Source organism: Pseudochaenichthys georgianus, chromosome 13, assembly GCF_902827115.2.
Source record: "Pseudochaenichthys georgianus chromosome 13, fPseGeo1.2, whole genome shotgun sequence".
NCBI lineage: Eukaryota > Metazoa > Chordata > Actinopteri > Perciformes > Channichthyidae > Pseudochaenichthys > Pseudochaenichthys georgianus.
The window spans coordinates 39,832,961-39,848,629 of NC_047515.1; the positions used below are offsets into that span (position 1 = coordinate 39,832,961).

Below are 15,669 nucleotides of genomic sequence, written 5' to 3' on the forward strand. Positions count from 1 at the left end.
GTTTTAAAACATGAATTGTAACATTTTGTTGCCTACAAATGTGTTGTTAAATATTTAATCGTACTTTTGTCCTTGTGTCACCATCTTGTTACAGAAAAACAAGATGGCGACGGACAAAAAGACAGACTTAAAGCTTCAAAACCATCGTCTACAAAACAATGGGTTACGTCCCTGTGACTACAACCATTTATTTCATACAGTCTGTGATTTTAGGACAGATATTTAATGACTCTTTGCCTATAAAGTACACCTTGCTGCCAACGAAGCAATTACCACGTGTGTAAAAGTGTTGCAGAACTGATGCAGGTAGCTGTGTGACTAAAATAGAGTCCAAGCCTCTCCGTCTCGTCTCTCTGGATCTAGAAGTTCAGAACACCTCAGATAACATCTTCAATCAAACCTGACAGCTACACGGGATAAAAATAGCCTCATAGTGAACATTAACGGACACTTTTTAAGAGCCTGATGCGAGCCAATGAGCAGCGAGAACACAGATGACGAGACTTTGACGACGCAATATCCTCAGCCAATCAGGGGGCAGACAGAAAAACTTGTGCCGAGCGGTGGCCTTGCAGAGTCACCGCTCGGCACATTCAGACACAGTGACGTAAAAGGAAGGAAATGTCATGTCAACGCTCCTCCCTCCTCCCCCCATCTTCCTCTTGCTGTTTGACCTTCACTTCCCTCTGTCCTTCTCTCTCATCCCTTTCTGTCACTCCATCTCTTCTCGTTTCCTCTTATCTGACTCTTCCTCTCTCCTTCCACCCCTCTGATTTAACTCCCCAATGTCATTTCTCCCTCTCTTCCCTTCTCTGTATTTTCCCAGGCGATGCAGAGGCACACAGAGTTAGACGACATGTCAAGGTCACAGCTTAGTGAAGCAGCATCAGGTATGTCGAGCACACACAAGGTTAAACAGCCTTTCTGTCACAGATAGGGACTCACACCATGTTTTGGCACGATGGTGCGACTTAGCTCCTCACGACATCTGTTTGTGTGTAGCTCGGTTTTAAAACACAGATGGAATATCAGCATAAATATCTGTTGTTTTTTCTAATATGCAAATCAAATATTCTGACTGATATGCAAATGTTCGATTCTCCCCAATGTCATGTCAGGAATAAATGCAGTTAATACCATTTATTTAAATTCATTAATCCTTAGAGGATTTGTTTGGCTCAGTTGTAAATTTGCTTTTTGGAGGCATTTCCTTAATAGTTTGTCGATGCTTGATGGGTGAACAAATTCAATAAAGTAGTAAATTAAGTGTTATTCAAAATATACATTATGCGTAACATTTAAAAGTTTTAAATACCACAGCCTTTTACCCACACGTTCACACTTTGATGAAGTAGAACAGTCAGTGGGATGTTGCGGAAAATGGTTTTGAAGACTCGATTTTGGTCACCATTTTGGTGGCCACCATCTTGTTTTTTGGAACCAGAGGTGACACAAGGAGCAAAGCAAACTTCAATGTGGAAAAATATTAACTTTAAAGACTTTTCTCCACTATCCGGATCTGCTTGACATTAATGTGGGAAGCATTATGTAAAAAAAATAATGTAAATTGCGACTTTTAAAATATTTGTTGAACACAAAACCAATTAAAGGCTTATTTATAGCTTGAATTCAACGCCTTTAAAGACCGCCCTAACTTGACAACATCGTGTAGCCACTCAATCGAAAAGGTAGCCCCACCCTAAAGCCTACCCTGATGTATTGTCTATAGGTGCTTTCACACCAAGAGGCGCATTCACACTGCAGTACTTTTCCCACAAAGGTTCATGAGAACTTAGTTCATGAGAACTAAAGAGTTCTAAGTACAGATCGCGTTCACACCGGAATAAGTCCCTGAGGGAGGATTAGGCAAATGAAGCCACTGACGTCACTTCTTCTTCTTCTGCTTTGGGTTTACTGGCAGGCCGCAAACCACTTCACGGCGTATACTGCCACCCGGAGTCCCCGGCTGGAAGTCCCCGGAGTTGGGGACTGGCTTCAGTAGAAGCTGCTGGGACTCCCAGCAGCTTCTACTGAAGCCTTCCGAGTAAATCGCCAGAACGCCGACACCTCCTCATCTCCACCGCTCCCATGTTTTATTTTGTGTTGCCATAAGTTAGTCTCTCTGCGTTTCTATGCTGGGCTAATGCTAATGCTAATAATGCTAATGTGAGGATAATAAAATGGCGGCTTCACAAAACTTATTTGGAGTTTTACGGGGCGTGGTTTGCAATCCGCCCAGCCAATCAGAAATGGGAACCGTTTTCTCCCACGAAATTACCTGCTCTCTAGCAGGGACGGAAAAGGGGGTGGAAAGGTTCTGATGAACTAAGTTCTAGTTCCGGGGTTTTTTGGTGTGAACGCACCTTTTCGTAAATATATCAGAACTATACTGGGAAAAGTACTCCGGTGTGAAAGCGCCTATTGTTACTCTAAATAGGACCATCAATTGCTAAATGAACATTATGCTGTATTGAAGAAGACTTCAAACTAGAGATTGACACAAAAAACTTGTCAGGAAAATGTTTTCTGAGATGATAATTCCAGTGAGAAGTTGGGTGATTTTTCTCGTAGTCTTCCAGACAATCTGAGTTATTTTTGCAACCAGTGGAGTCGCCCCCTGCTGGCTATTATACAAAATGCAGATTTAAGACACATCCACATAGCATTACCTTTCCAGACCTGGATATTTTTGCTTGATATGAATACAGTTTTTTAAAATGTGTTGAATATGCACAACGTCTTACTGAGGAAGTAGTTCTGCCCCAGGGGCAGGAAGTGGTCCGGCACCACCAGTCCGTCAGCGCCCTGCAGGAACCATATGGTAGTGCCGTTCAAAATGGAGGAACGGAGGAAACCGTCTTCATTCACACGCCACAGAACTGGAGCTCCACTGGCGTTCACCACCACCCTAGAGGGGGAGAACAAAAAGCAGGGGAGGGATGAAGAGAGGACATTCAGGAGAATCACAAAGAAAATCTTAACATTGTGGGCTTTTATAAAGTTTAGCCAGGGCCGTCATGCAGACTGTGTGGGGCTTCACCTTGCGGAGGGTGCCTCAACTGAGCCGAAAATGCGCTTATGCGGCGCAATTAGTGTGGCGCGGCACGGTTTCGCCGCTGCAAGGCTCCACTAGCACCCCCCGTCCACGCTCGCGAAACAGAGGGCCTCATCATATATCTTTGCGTGGGGCCTCATGTTGGCCAGGGACGGCCCTGAGTTCAGCCCAAATTACAAATTCAGAACAGTCAGACAGTTGTCATGATCTCTTTTCACTTGGTGACAGTACAACAGTTGGGATTGGAATTGAGCTAGATTCTCACTTCATGATTATTGTGGACAAAAATAATTTCCAATAATGGTATTATCATCATATCTATGAAACATTTTAAAGGACATGTTTATCGCAAATTACTTAACAAACTTTGACCTTATTTATTGTGCATTGTGTTTTTTTGAGAATGTATTAAACTTAAAATACTGGTGTAAGGATGTGGAAAGATATCCAGTAAAAAATGTCCCTACAACTGCAAACACAATATTATCATATGTATATCATTACAATTATATCAGTATTTCCTACTTTAAATATCAACATTTTCATCAAAACTGGAATATTGCAACACATTTACTTCACTGTTTAAATAATGGATATTACCAGAAACATGCGTAAAATATTAGGACAGCTTCAAACGGCACCAATAATATATCGCGAGTGAACAATAGCATCACCTTGCTCGGCATCTCAAACATGAATTAAAGGTCCTGTGTTTGAACCGCGGCGGATGATTTAAGGACGCTCCTCCTGTTTGCCCAACAAGGCATTATGGGTAAGGGGTTGAGCAATGATGAACACGAGTTGTGAAATACAGCCAGTGTGTCGGAGCCTATCATCCATCAGGAGCTCAGTACAAAATGTAGTGGTTGACTGATATGAGAGCAGGGGGCTGATGGCCGATATACAATGCTGGTATATTGTTGTTGACTTTTAATAATAAATGTTATTATTATTAGTTTTAAGAGATACAAAATTGCTGCATCTGACTTAAATATATGTGTACCTTTTCTAAATGTATACGTATTGACAAAATAAAAGTACATAGCTAGACAAACAACTACTCAGAGCGCTCTTGAGGAGGCGTAGCGCTGCATCTGTGAACATGAGAGCAGAGCAGCCGGCCCCCTGCTGGGCCCCGAGGAGGAGAAGAACAATGAGGGCCATGTTTCTGCGAGAGACACTGAGATCTAACATTTGCCATCCCGCCGAGCAGACATCAAACACGAAGCCGAGTCACCGCTCTCACAGCCGAGAGGCAGCCGGGTGGTGAGAGAGAGCAGGTTTTAGAATAGTACTTTTATTTGTTCTTTTTATTTAAAGATCACCTATTACTCAAAATCAACTTTTTCATGTCCCCATGTCCCCACATGTGTCCCCCCTTCTTCATGTCTCCTCTACATCAACATGTGTCCCCTCTTCTTCATGTCTCCTCTACATCAACATGTGTCCCCTCTTCTTCATGTCTCTTCTCCATCAACTTGTGTCCCCTCTTCTTCATGTCTCTTCTACATCAACATGTGTCCCCTCTTCTTCATGTCTCTTCTACATCAACATGTGTCCCCTCTTCTCCACGTCTCTTCTACATCAACATGTGTCCCCTCTTCTTCATGTCTCTTCTACATCAACATGTGTCCCCTCTTCTCCACGTCTCTTCTACATCAACATGTGTCCCCTCTTCTTCATGTCTCTTCTACATCAACATGTGTCCCCTCTTCTCCACGTCTCTTCTACATCACCATGTGTCCCCTCTTCTTCATGTCTCTTCTACATCAACATGTGTCCCCTCTTCTTCATGTCTCCTCTACATCAACATGTGTCCCCTCTTCTTCATGTCTCTTCTACATCAACATGTGTCCCCTCTTCTTCATGTCTCTTCTACATCAACATGTGTCCCCTCTTCTTCATGTCTCTTCTACATCAGCATGTGTCCCCTCTTCTTCATGTCTCTTCCACATCAACATGTGTCCCCTCTTCTTCATGTCTCTTCTACATCAACATGTGTCCCCTCTTCTTCATGTCTCCTCTACATCAACATGTGTCCCCTCTTCTTCATGTCTCTTCTACATCAACATGTGTCCCCTCTTCTTCATGTCTCTTCTACATCAACATGTGTCCCCTCTTCTTCATGTCTCTTCTACATCACCATGTGTCCCCTCTGTGGAAAGAGACTCTGAAAGTTTCAGGAACAAAGATTCTCTCTATTTTTGATCCATTTCTATAAAAACCTGTCTGAAAATGAGCTGATCAGATTTTGGCCACTTTATGATGTCATAACGATGTGTTGTCTTGTGAACGGTCTTTGAACGGTTTTGTCACAAATTATTCAAAAGATTATTTCCGAGGCACACCTTCATATGATCATTATAGCTATACAAACAATAAGAGAATAAATGAAAAACAGGCATGAAATAGAAATACTATATGGCAGTAAAACAAGAATACAGTTTGAAAGGGGAGTGATTTGTAAAATATCCATAAAGAAAAAGTAAATCTGTTCACAGTTCTGTTTCATCTGGGTGTTGAGAAATGTATCCATAGATCTCCTCATGTTGCTCTCAAAGTGCACCAGATTGATGCTTTTAACTTCAATATTTAAAAAAAAATCTTCCCGGGGGAGCATGCCCCCGGAACCCCCTAGAGGAGGTGAGGACCTAGAGGAGGTGAGGACCGACCTAGAGGAGGTGACGTCCGCCCCCCACTCATAAAAAATAGCACTTTACCCCTGCCTATATGCCGTGAGCTGATTATGGAGCCTTCACTGTAACAGTAATTCAGATGCAAGCCTATATAAAAGGCCTCAAATTGGAAGCACTGTCTGGGCCGTCTTTTTCACTCAATTCTGCAATAGGTAGATCTCGCCTTTCACCGAGGTCGAGGTCGGTCGAGGTTGGTGATCTTGGGCTTAAAAAGGTTGGTGACCACTGATCTAAAGTAACAGACAGGGCTGAAACAGAGGGGATTATGGGTAATGCTGCAATGATCTGTTTGGTGTTTGGAGCCAAACACTTCAGAGACATGTTTTGTATACCTATAATATATTGATGAACACAGTATAATAGGGGACCTTTAAAGAGGACAAAACACCGCATTCTTCTCTCTGTGTCCTTGTATGCACCATTTAGACCAAAGCAAATTCCTCGTGTGAACTCACTGGGTAATAAAAACGATTCTGATTCAAAGAGGCTCCTCGCTGATTAAATCCCACTAAATGCCCCGCTAACCTCACACCCACGTCTGAAATAATATCTCTCATGTTTATAAAAAAAGTCATTGTCCTCTCGACCTACGTGCAACAGCTTTAATGAATGCCTGCAAAAAAAGACCAATAATTATTATTATTACCTCTGCAGTGTTTTTCATGATGAAGCTGAAGGAGCTTTACAGTCAAGAAGATTAAATATAGCTGAGGCATTATACGTGTTATACATTTGATAGTGTTAATTAATGTATTTGATGGTTGGCAAGTGGAAACAGACCTCAAGCTGTTTGATCTATTACTGGAAGATTGAATACAGGAGCTAACAGAGATACATTGGTAATCACTGTATCCATAAAGTGGCCATTAAGAGTCTTAAAAGTGAAAACTTGAGCCAATTTCAGATCCTTAGAAAAGGCGTGCTGGCCACAGTTCACATAAAAGCAGAGATTTTAGGTAAGTTGGAGCATCAAAGGTGAATTGCCCGTGATAAAATGTTACATTTAAAAGGAAGCTGAGTGTGAAGGTGAAGCTATGAGCAGTCACTGATCATTTGAACTGAAGACATTTGCAAAATCCTCTGATAGTTTCACACATTTTTGTGCATTATAAAACCACTTTAAAGGTCCCGTGTCACGGCCATCTCTGCTGATCATAGTTCCATCGTTGAGGTCTAACTAGAATAGATTTAAATTGTGCAAAAAACTATTGTTAAATAATCTTTACTAACAGAGTGTTTTTACAGTTTAGTATTTTTGCTTATTTTACTTCCACCACTGCTTAAAGGTGGTGGAAGTAATACGTTTCAGAAACTGGCTCGAGATACACTTTTTGTTATATTCCATGGAATGCTCTTAACATCCCGAGAGCAATGAATATCTGAAGTGCTTTGACAAAAAATCCTTAAAAAAAAGTCATCTGTGGAAGCCGTGGCGCTGTAAAAAGCACAACCAATCCTCTGAGCCGGCCCGGCTAAAGTAACTGGATGGCCTACCTGCCTGTCAGCCTTCCACCTGGGCACAAACTTATCTCGTGCCCTCATTGGTCATGTGCGCGTTCGTGTGTTGGAGGAGGGGCTCTGTGAGGAACTCTGAAGGAAGGGGCAGATTTTTTCCGGTTGTGTATTTTCACATTCTAGCGCACTCGAGCTCCATTCTTACCTACCCTACCTTTAATTGTCAGATAAAGTATGTCATTCGTCTTGCACCACAGTAGCTCCCTTTACAACATCCACAAGGACAAATATTAAGACAAGATATAGGGAAACAGACATTAAACATAAAAAGGAATGAAACGAAAGCGGTTTGATTGATTCAAATCAATTGTGTTGGTATTTTAATCAATTGCTTTACCTATTGAAGTAATCAGTCAGTTATTATGAATCATTAATATTTCAAATCAATGACATCAAGGAGAATATTACCCAAAAGCAGGTACATTCTCGTGAGTATTACTTAGGCATCAGTGTTGATATTGTTGCGTAATATGCTTGAATGTGTAAGCCCTCTTCAGCTCCTTTGGGGTGAAACAGCTTCGTAACATTAGCATCAGCCTCTAAATCGATGTCACTGCTTCAATTCCAAGTGGTGCATGTGTGTTTGAAGTGTCCTTCACGTTGCATGCAGGCGCTGTGTGTAATTATACCGTATGAAAACAAAGCAGCAGCAGTTGATTTACTCGCAGTCTGCCGTCGTGCCTGCCATCGACAAGGAGGAGAACATCCAATAATTATCCAAGGACATCCAAGACTCACCTTGACCATCGCTTCTGCATTATTCATTGTGCCTAACTCTCAGAGCCATTGTTCTCGTGTTTATGAGAAAACAAGCTCAGCAAAGATGAAACACACCCGGTGTGGTGTAAGACGGCTTCTCGGGTCTCAGAGGTGGCTCATGAAGAGATGGAAGGTTAATCGTTACAAAGGGTGTTGCATGTAGTTATGTATGCAGATAAAATGCTGTGCAAAGTCGTTTCTATCATTTTTTATTTTATTATCTCGAATATGCAGAAATGATAGTGCACAGCATGGTTGTTTTTCTTGTTGAGGATCGACGAAAGCAGCGTGAGTTTAGTTCATTAAAGATTCTGGGAGTTGTGTTTTCAGGGTATATGCAGGAATCCTGAAGTCGAATGTAAGACCTTTTTAAGACCTTTTTAAGACCCTTTCCGTACATTTTAAGACCTCATCGCCACTTAGAGTTCTAACCGGTTACCTTGGCGACACACTTTACCTCACATTGACTATACACAGTATTGATTGTCCTTCCTCCTTATCTTCCAACCATTTGGACGCAGACTTGCATTTCCCCATAACGATGTTGTTTAGCAACCGGCGTAAACGGGCCTTCGCGCGCTATCAAGCAGTGAGCGTGCGATGTCCTGTTCAGATGACGTCAAACCCAACGGGATGCCATCAATAAAGTACACAGAATCACACTGCACACCTACGCCATGACTACATTCAGGCAGACTGTAGAACACAACCTCGTTGGACAATTTATATACTTACTGAAAACAAGCTACACAATGTAATACCTTGGAAAATGCTGTTTAATACTTGTAATACTTTTTAAGGCCCCGCCCTGTTCTTCCTTGCGACCAAGCCGACTGTACCATCGACCAATTCAGGTGGAAAGTGTCATGTCTGGTGCGATAACATCTTTTTAAGACGTCTAAAATATTAAAGGGGTCCTTTGATGCTCATCTTCAGGTTCATATTAGTATGTTGTGCCTCGACCGTGACATGTCTCCATGCTTTAATGTTCAAAAAGCTCTTTATTTTTCTCGTGCTGCAGCACCTCTTTTCACCCTCTGTCTGAAACCAGAGCCCAGTCTGCTCTGATTGGTTAGCTGGCCGGCTCTGTTGTGATTGGTCAACCACTTAGAGATGTCCCGGCCCCTTAGCCTATCACGTATAATGTCCGCCTCAACTCCTCTCCTAACCGTTCTTTCCCTAGCTCTTGTGTGCATAACAAAGTATTCATTGGGTGTCCACCAGTAGAGTCATGGATTCTGATTGGTGCAGAATCTGGCCTGACTCTCAAATCGAAGCGTGCACCTGCTGTAACCCTGACAAATAAATTAATATATAAAAACCAAAAGTGTGCTTTTCCTTCTGTGACAAGCCGAACTTTCCGCAGTAAAAAAGGATTATGCAAAAGGAGAGTGGGAGATAATTGGGGACCCGAAGTTACATGTCGCCTCTGGCTGGATAATCTTTCCGTGCTTTACGGGGACAGCAGAAAGTCATAAAAAAGTTGCTCTTACTTTACAGCCGTCTCCTCGGGCACTTCCAGAGACAGAGTGAGAGTTCCTGATGTCAGCTCACACAGCTCCGGACTCACACAGTGCAGACCCTCCGTCACCTGGAGCACACATTACACACACATTACACACACATTACAGATTAACACACAGATGCTTCAATTCAGCCTCCAACGGCACCACCAGACGGGGAGAAGTGAAGTACTGCATGTGTGTTAGCCAGGTATTTGGTATTGGAAAGAGCCAATACTTTTCATTTATTTAATACTTTTATTTAAACTATGACAAAAGATGACATTTTAGAATTTCAGGTTTTAATAATCAAGGTTTTTTTGACACTCGTATTGTGAAAGTTTCCTATTATAATTTCAATGAATACAGTATGTTTCTAATTGCACTCTTTCTCTACCAGTTTATCAGTCATCTCTTTATCACAACACCACATGTACAAGTATTTTAAACATGATTATTATTAAGAATAAGGAGACTTCATCTGAAGCACTGGCACATCCTTATATAGGGCTTATTCTTGGTGCTCTTCCCCCTTATCTAAGGATCTACATAAACAGAAAAATGTACAGGATCTTATCAGCTTCGCTCCGAGGGCTTTTTCCTTCTAACTGTTCAAGAGTCCGCACTGAACTGGGAAAGAGGGCGTTACGCTGCTCCTGAAGCTGAAGCTCCGAGAGCTGGTCTCATTAAACAGACTCAAAGCTAAATGACCTTGAAGCAAACCGCTGTGTCTGTAAATGCTTTGGCTAAAAATGGTTGTATGACTGTGTTGTGATTGTGTGTTTCAAATTGTCTGTAACTGTGCTGCTACTATTCTTGGGCCAGGACTCTCTTGAAAAAGAGATTTGTAATCTCAATTAAACCTATCCTGGTTAAACAAAATGTCAGTTATTCTCTACACAGGTCCATACTGGGGCTATACACATTAGTTCTAAGTGCATTCATATACAAAAACACATGCATGTATGTTATTGAGGAGCAAACAGGCAACCATGGAGCAGTTACTGATTAGCTGCCTTGCTCAAGAGCCACTTTTCACACCAAGTACTTTGCCGTACTTAGTTCCCCCATGGAACTGAGAGCAGATCGCGTTCACACCGGAATAAGTCCCTGAGGGAAGATTACGCAAATGAAGCCGCTGACGTCACTTCTTCTTCTTCTGCTTTGGGTTTACTGGCAGGCCGCAAACAACTTCACGGCGTATACTGACACCCGAAGTCCCCGAGTTGGGGACTGGCTTCAGTAGAAGCTGCTGGGAGTCCCAGCAGCTTCTACTGAAGCCTTCCGAGTAAATCGCCAGAACGCCGACACCTCCTCATCTCCACCGCTTTTTTGTGTTGCCATAAGTTATTCTCTCTCCGTTGGTGCGCGGGGCTAATGCTAATGCTAATAATGCTAAGGCTAATAATGCTAAGGCCAGCAAATACAATGGCGGCTTCAAAAAACGTTTTAGAGTTTTAGGGGGCGTGGTTTGCAATTCGCCCAGCCAATAGAAATTGGAACTTTTTTCTCCCCTGGAAAGTACCACCTCTCCAGCAGGGACTGAAAAGGGGAGAAAAGTTCTCATGAACTAAGTTCAAAATTCGAGGAACTATCGGAACTAAACGGGAAAAGTACGGGGAAAAGTACTCAAGGTGCCCAGGAGGTGAACTTGCACATCTCCAACTATCAATCCACACCCTGTATTTCTGGTCTGATCGGGACTTGAACCAGCGACCCTTCAGTTACCAAGCCAAGTCCCTACAGACGGAGCTACTGCTGCCCAATTACAAAGATTATTATTAATGTGTTTTTTTAACAAATGACACAGCTAGTTTGTGTGTAGTGATGGGTAAATAAAGAGCTAGAAATATAGAGATATCTCGGCCTCTATTTGGTATAGGGTACATTATGAAAGAGCTAATAATTTGTATTTATTAAAAAAATGTTTAAAACTAAAGATGATATCAGAATTTCAGGTTTTAAATATCATGGTTATTACGACACAGTTTCCTATTATAATTTCAATGAATACAGTATGTTTCTTATTGCACTCTTTTTCTCCCCAGTTCGTCAGGCATCTCTTTATCACAACACCACATGTCTTTTGTTAATAATAATAAATGTGCATGTAACTGGTCTGAAAAGATTAAATTCACTGTGTTCCCTCCCAAAATGTATTAAAAGATATCTCACCCTGTCGGCCTCCCACGACACCACCAGCAGCCTCTGTCCAGCTTTGGGTTGCCATGGCTGCAGGGTGGGAGGTGGAGTTGTGGTGGTGGTATCAGTGGTGGTGGGGGGAGGGACAGTAGTGGAGGGGGGGGCAGTAGTGGGGGGGGGTACAGTAGTAGTGGTTGTAGGTGGCTGAGTGGCGGCAGCGGTGGTGGAGGCGGCGGGGGTGGCCAGTTCGGGGGCAGGGGGGGTGGAGGGGTCCCACTCAGCGGGGGGCAGGTCCATCAGGATCTGATCACACCGCCCCCCTTCGTAGCCCTCGCTGCAGACGCAGGTGTAGGCCGCCTCCCCCTCCTTTCCATCATCGCTACGGCTGCAGTTTCCATGGAGACAGGGACTGCTGGCACACGGGTCGGTGAAAAACTGGAAGAAGATAGAGAATAAATAACAACAGGACGAGTCAGAAACATGTGATTTTTCCATCAATCAAATTGTATTTTTAAAGCACTTTTCATACACAGAGGTTAACACAAAGAACTTCCAAAAATAATAACCAAAATAATAATTAAATAATCCACATGAATAGATCCAAGAGAAGTCAACAAACACAGGACAGAATAAAACTGATAAATATATAGTACAATTAAATGAAAAGCTTGATTGAAAAGGTGGGTCTTATTCTTAATCTATTCAAAATGTTCATATAGTTTGTTGCAGATAAAATACTGTGCAAAGTAATTGTTATTGTGTTTTTTATTATTATGGTGAAAATATTGTGCACAGCACGTTGTTATTTGTGTTGTTGAGTGGGTGAAAGAAGCAGCGTGAATACTGTTAATTAGGGCCGTTCGTAGGATAGATTTGTTTGTGTCCTATCTTGAGACCAAGCTAACAAACAAGCCACTTTATATCGAGTGTGTCCCGAGTGTGTGGGAGAGAAACTCTTTTTAGCCTTTGCAGACCATTTACATGCACTCAAACCTATATAACACTACAGGAACGGGAACACCTCAAAAAGTATAATAGGGCCTCTTTAAAATGTATATTTTGTCCATTTATTTGTATTTATTTTCATGTGCAATCCCTTGTTTACATGCCGATATATATTATTTAGGATCAATAACGTATAAGTGAATCTAATCTAATTGTTCTTCTCTTTTTGATAAAGCCATATCGTGAATATCTGGCTTCCTTTTTGTATTAGTCAACGAATGTGTCCTTAAAGGGCTTTGATTTAAAAAAAGATACTCTGCTCTCTTGTGCTACTCAGCTATTTATTTTATTGCCCTCTGACTCAGCTTCCTTCACACCCTCCTCTCATTTATTTTATTACATTTTGTCTCTGCGTGTTGATGATATATTGTCGCTGCCTCGCTTCATTTTTCCACACTAACACACTGCAGTATGAGCACACACATTAATAGGCTACACTGAATATACAACAGTATGTGGAGTATTTCATGAATACACTAAGATGTACATAGTATTAAAGCTGCAGTAATAACAGCAGGGTCAAAAGTAAAACATATGTGTTGTGCAGGTCTAAGTAGAGAGCAAAATGTGCTAATAGCAATACATTAAGAAAACAGTATGAAATGTAAAGTAGATAGAGTGATACATATGTATTTGTGGAAGTACTTTTTACTCGAGTACTCTACTTTGGCGAACATGTACTTTACTTTCTGTATTTTCTGCTACGTCATACTCCATTACATCTCAGAGGGAAATGTTGTTTATTTTGAATGCTTGTTCCCTGCATGCACACTGTTGCGTTGTGTCCCCATGTGGCTTCTTCGGTCACGCAGCAACGGGAACATTCGCCCTGACAGCCTCCGTCATGCCGCTTTCGCTGCCATCAATAATTGATCATATTTGGAGAAAACATTCCTGTAGACGTTGAAGGTGAACGAGGACAAAGCCTTGAAGCTTACCAACGACACCGTGTTGGTTTTCAGAGCCTGCTCTAGGCATCTATAACCCTGCCATTTTGTTTTCAAATGCACTGAATATAACTCGGGTATCAGCAGCCACAGATTGTTCACTTTAACCCTCCTGTTGTCTTCCCCCCCCCCCCCCTTACTTTGGTGTTCGCGCTCAAATGGGACCGGTCCTGTTTGAACTGCTATTACATTAACACAAAAAACATTTATCATCACCACATTTAATTTAACACCCTTTCAAACTGTACATATTGTGTCAGACTACTGGTGTACATGAACAACTGCAGTAAATATACAGAGAACAGACACTGAACAAGTACTGCGTGTGCCAGGTGTGATCCATGTGGGGGGAGGGGCACATAAGAGCGGGAAATGTGTCAAATTGTTCTGTGTGCGTGCGTGTGTGTGCGTGCATGTGTGTGTGTGTGTTGTATCTGATCCGGATGGTTACTAAGTCCTTTTCTTTATGGCGGTCATGTTTGACCGGGAACACCATGGTGTTACAAAGTTGACTAAATCATCAAAATTCAATGAAAGTGGTGATCAGCCATTTTGTATGTTCAAAGGTCTACTGTGAAGGATATCATGAAGCCTTGACGCAATCGAATGTAAAACTAAAAAGTTATGATTGATGAAAGTAGTAAATGGGTCAGATTTGACCCGAAGACAACAGGAGGGTTTATAGAATGGAGGAAAAACAGAAACCCGGGGACGGTGAACAGAAGGATGCTCGCTGCATGGAGATGTGAGAAACAGAGCGTCGTTAACAGTCCGCTCTCTGCACAGCCGAGTCGCAGCTCATTAGTGCTAATCTCTCTCCAGTTTTTCCTCACGATGCCTCGATCAAACTGTCTCTCTGCTCTGAAGCCGTCCCAGAATCCTCAGTCCGGTCCTCACACAGTCCGAGGCTTTATCTGCACTCAGGGACTCCGTTTTTCAGCGTCACAGAACTGCAGCCTCGGTTTGTTGAGGAAGAATTAGAGTCCGGCTCGTGACCTTTCTCTTCTGTCTCTCCTTATTTATCCTCCTTTATAACAGTCTCCATCCAGCCTGCACACGATGTGATAAAACATCTCGACCAATTGGCACTTTTAGCCCAATAACACTACATCGAACAGGACTAAATGTTATCAAAAGTGCAATGTTTGCTAAAGGCTTTAGAGATGTTGTTCTACTTACAGACTAAACAAAAACATATTGGTTTGGTTTCCTCTTAACCATAACCAACCTTAACCAAGTCACACCATGATCATATAATATATTTTACTGGAGTGTGGAATTTGAAACTGGACTTTGAATTGGAATTCTAAATAAAAAATTACAATTCCCGGGTTTCAATCCCAGTTTAAAGGTCATCAGGCTATCTTTAGGCAATAGCATGGGTCTCTCAGATATATACAAGAATATAAAAAACATGTCTATGAAGTGTTTTGCTCAAAATACAGATCACCCATTCTATCCATGCCTCATATCCCTCTGTTTCACTTCCTGTTTCTAAAGTGCTGATTTGGGGATAAAGCTTTAAAGAGGAGGGGTCTGAGCTCATGCGGGACCCGGCAGCTACCGTCTAAACTAAATGCTGCCGTGATGAAACGCCATATCATGGATTATCAAGGATCTGAAACAGCATGGAGCTCAAAGGCTTTCTCTCTTGCCGGTTACACCACAAGGTGAGTTCCTTTTTACTTCCTGCTTCTTCACACACATGCTCTCCAGCACAGGTTAGCTCCGAGTGTTAGCGATGCTAATGTAAACACCGACCATATTACGTCCAAAACAGTCGGGCATTGTTTCTGATAGCAACGTTTCTGATTGGGCCGTGGGTCCACATTTCTGATATGACGTCATATCGGACGCAAATCTGGATCAGCTCCGTTGTTCCCCGTTTTTAGAGATTTGGGAACGGAGGAAAAGAGAGAGGGTTTTATTTTCTGACGCTGCGTGAGTTCCCCCGACACACCGGGGACACATTGATGTATAAAAGACATCAAAAAGTGCATTTTGCATGATAGGTCCCCTTTAAGGTACCAATTGCGTTTCTTTATTTC

The 15,669-nt window shown here is 42.2% G+C and overlaps 1 protein-coding gene across 1 annotated transcript in view; it reads right to left on the reverse strand.

Annotated features, from left to right (window-relative positions):
- The window catches only part of dner (delta/notch-like EGF repeat containing), a 95,647-nt gene that overhangs the window by 25,552 nt on the left and 54,426 nt on the right, over positions 1-15,669 (reverse strand). Inside the window, exons 2-4 of the mRNA XM_034098155.2 lie at positions 11,703-12,104; positions 9,519-9,616; positions 2,745-2,908 (exon numbers count right to left, since the gene is read on the reverse strand). Of these exons, the coding sequence (XP_033954046.1) occupies positions 2,745-2,908; positions 9,519-9,616; positions 11,703-12,104 (664 nt within the window). The remainder of the gene's footprint in view (positions 1-2,744; positions 2,909-9,518; positions 9,617-11,702; positions 12,105-15,669) is intronic.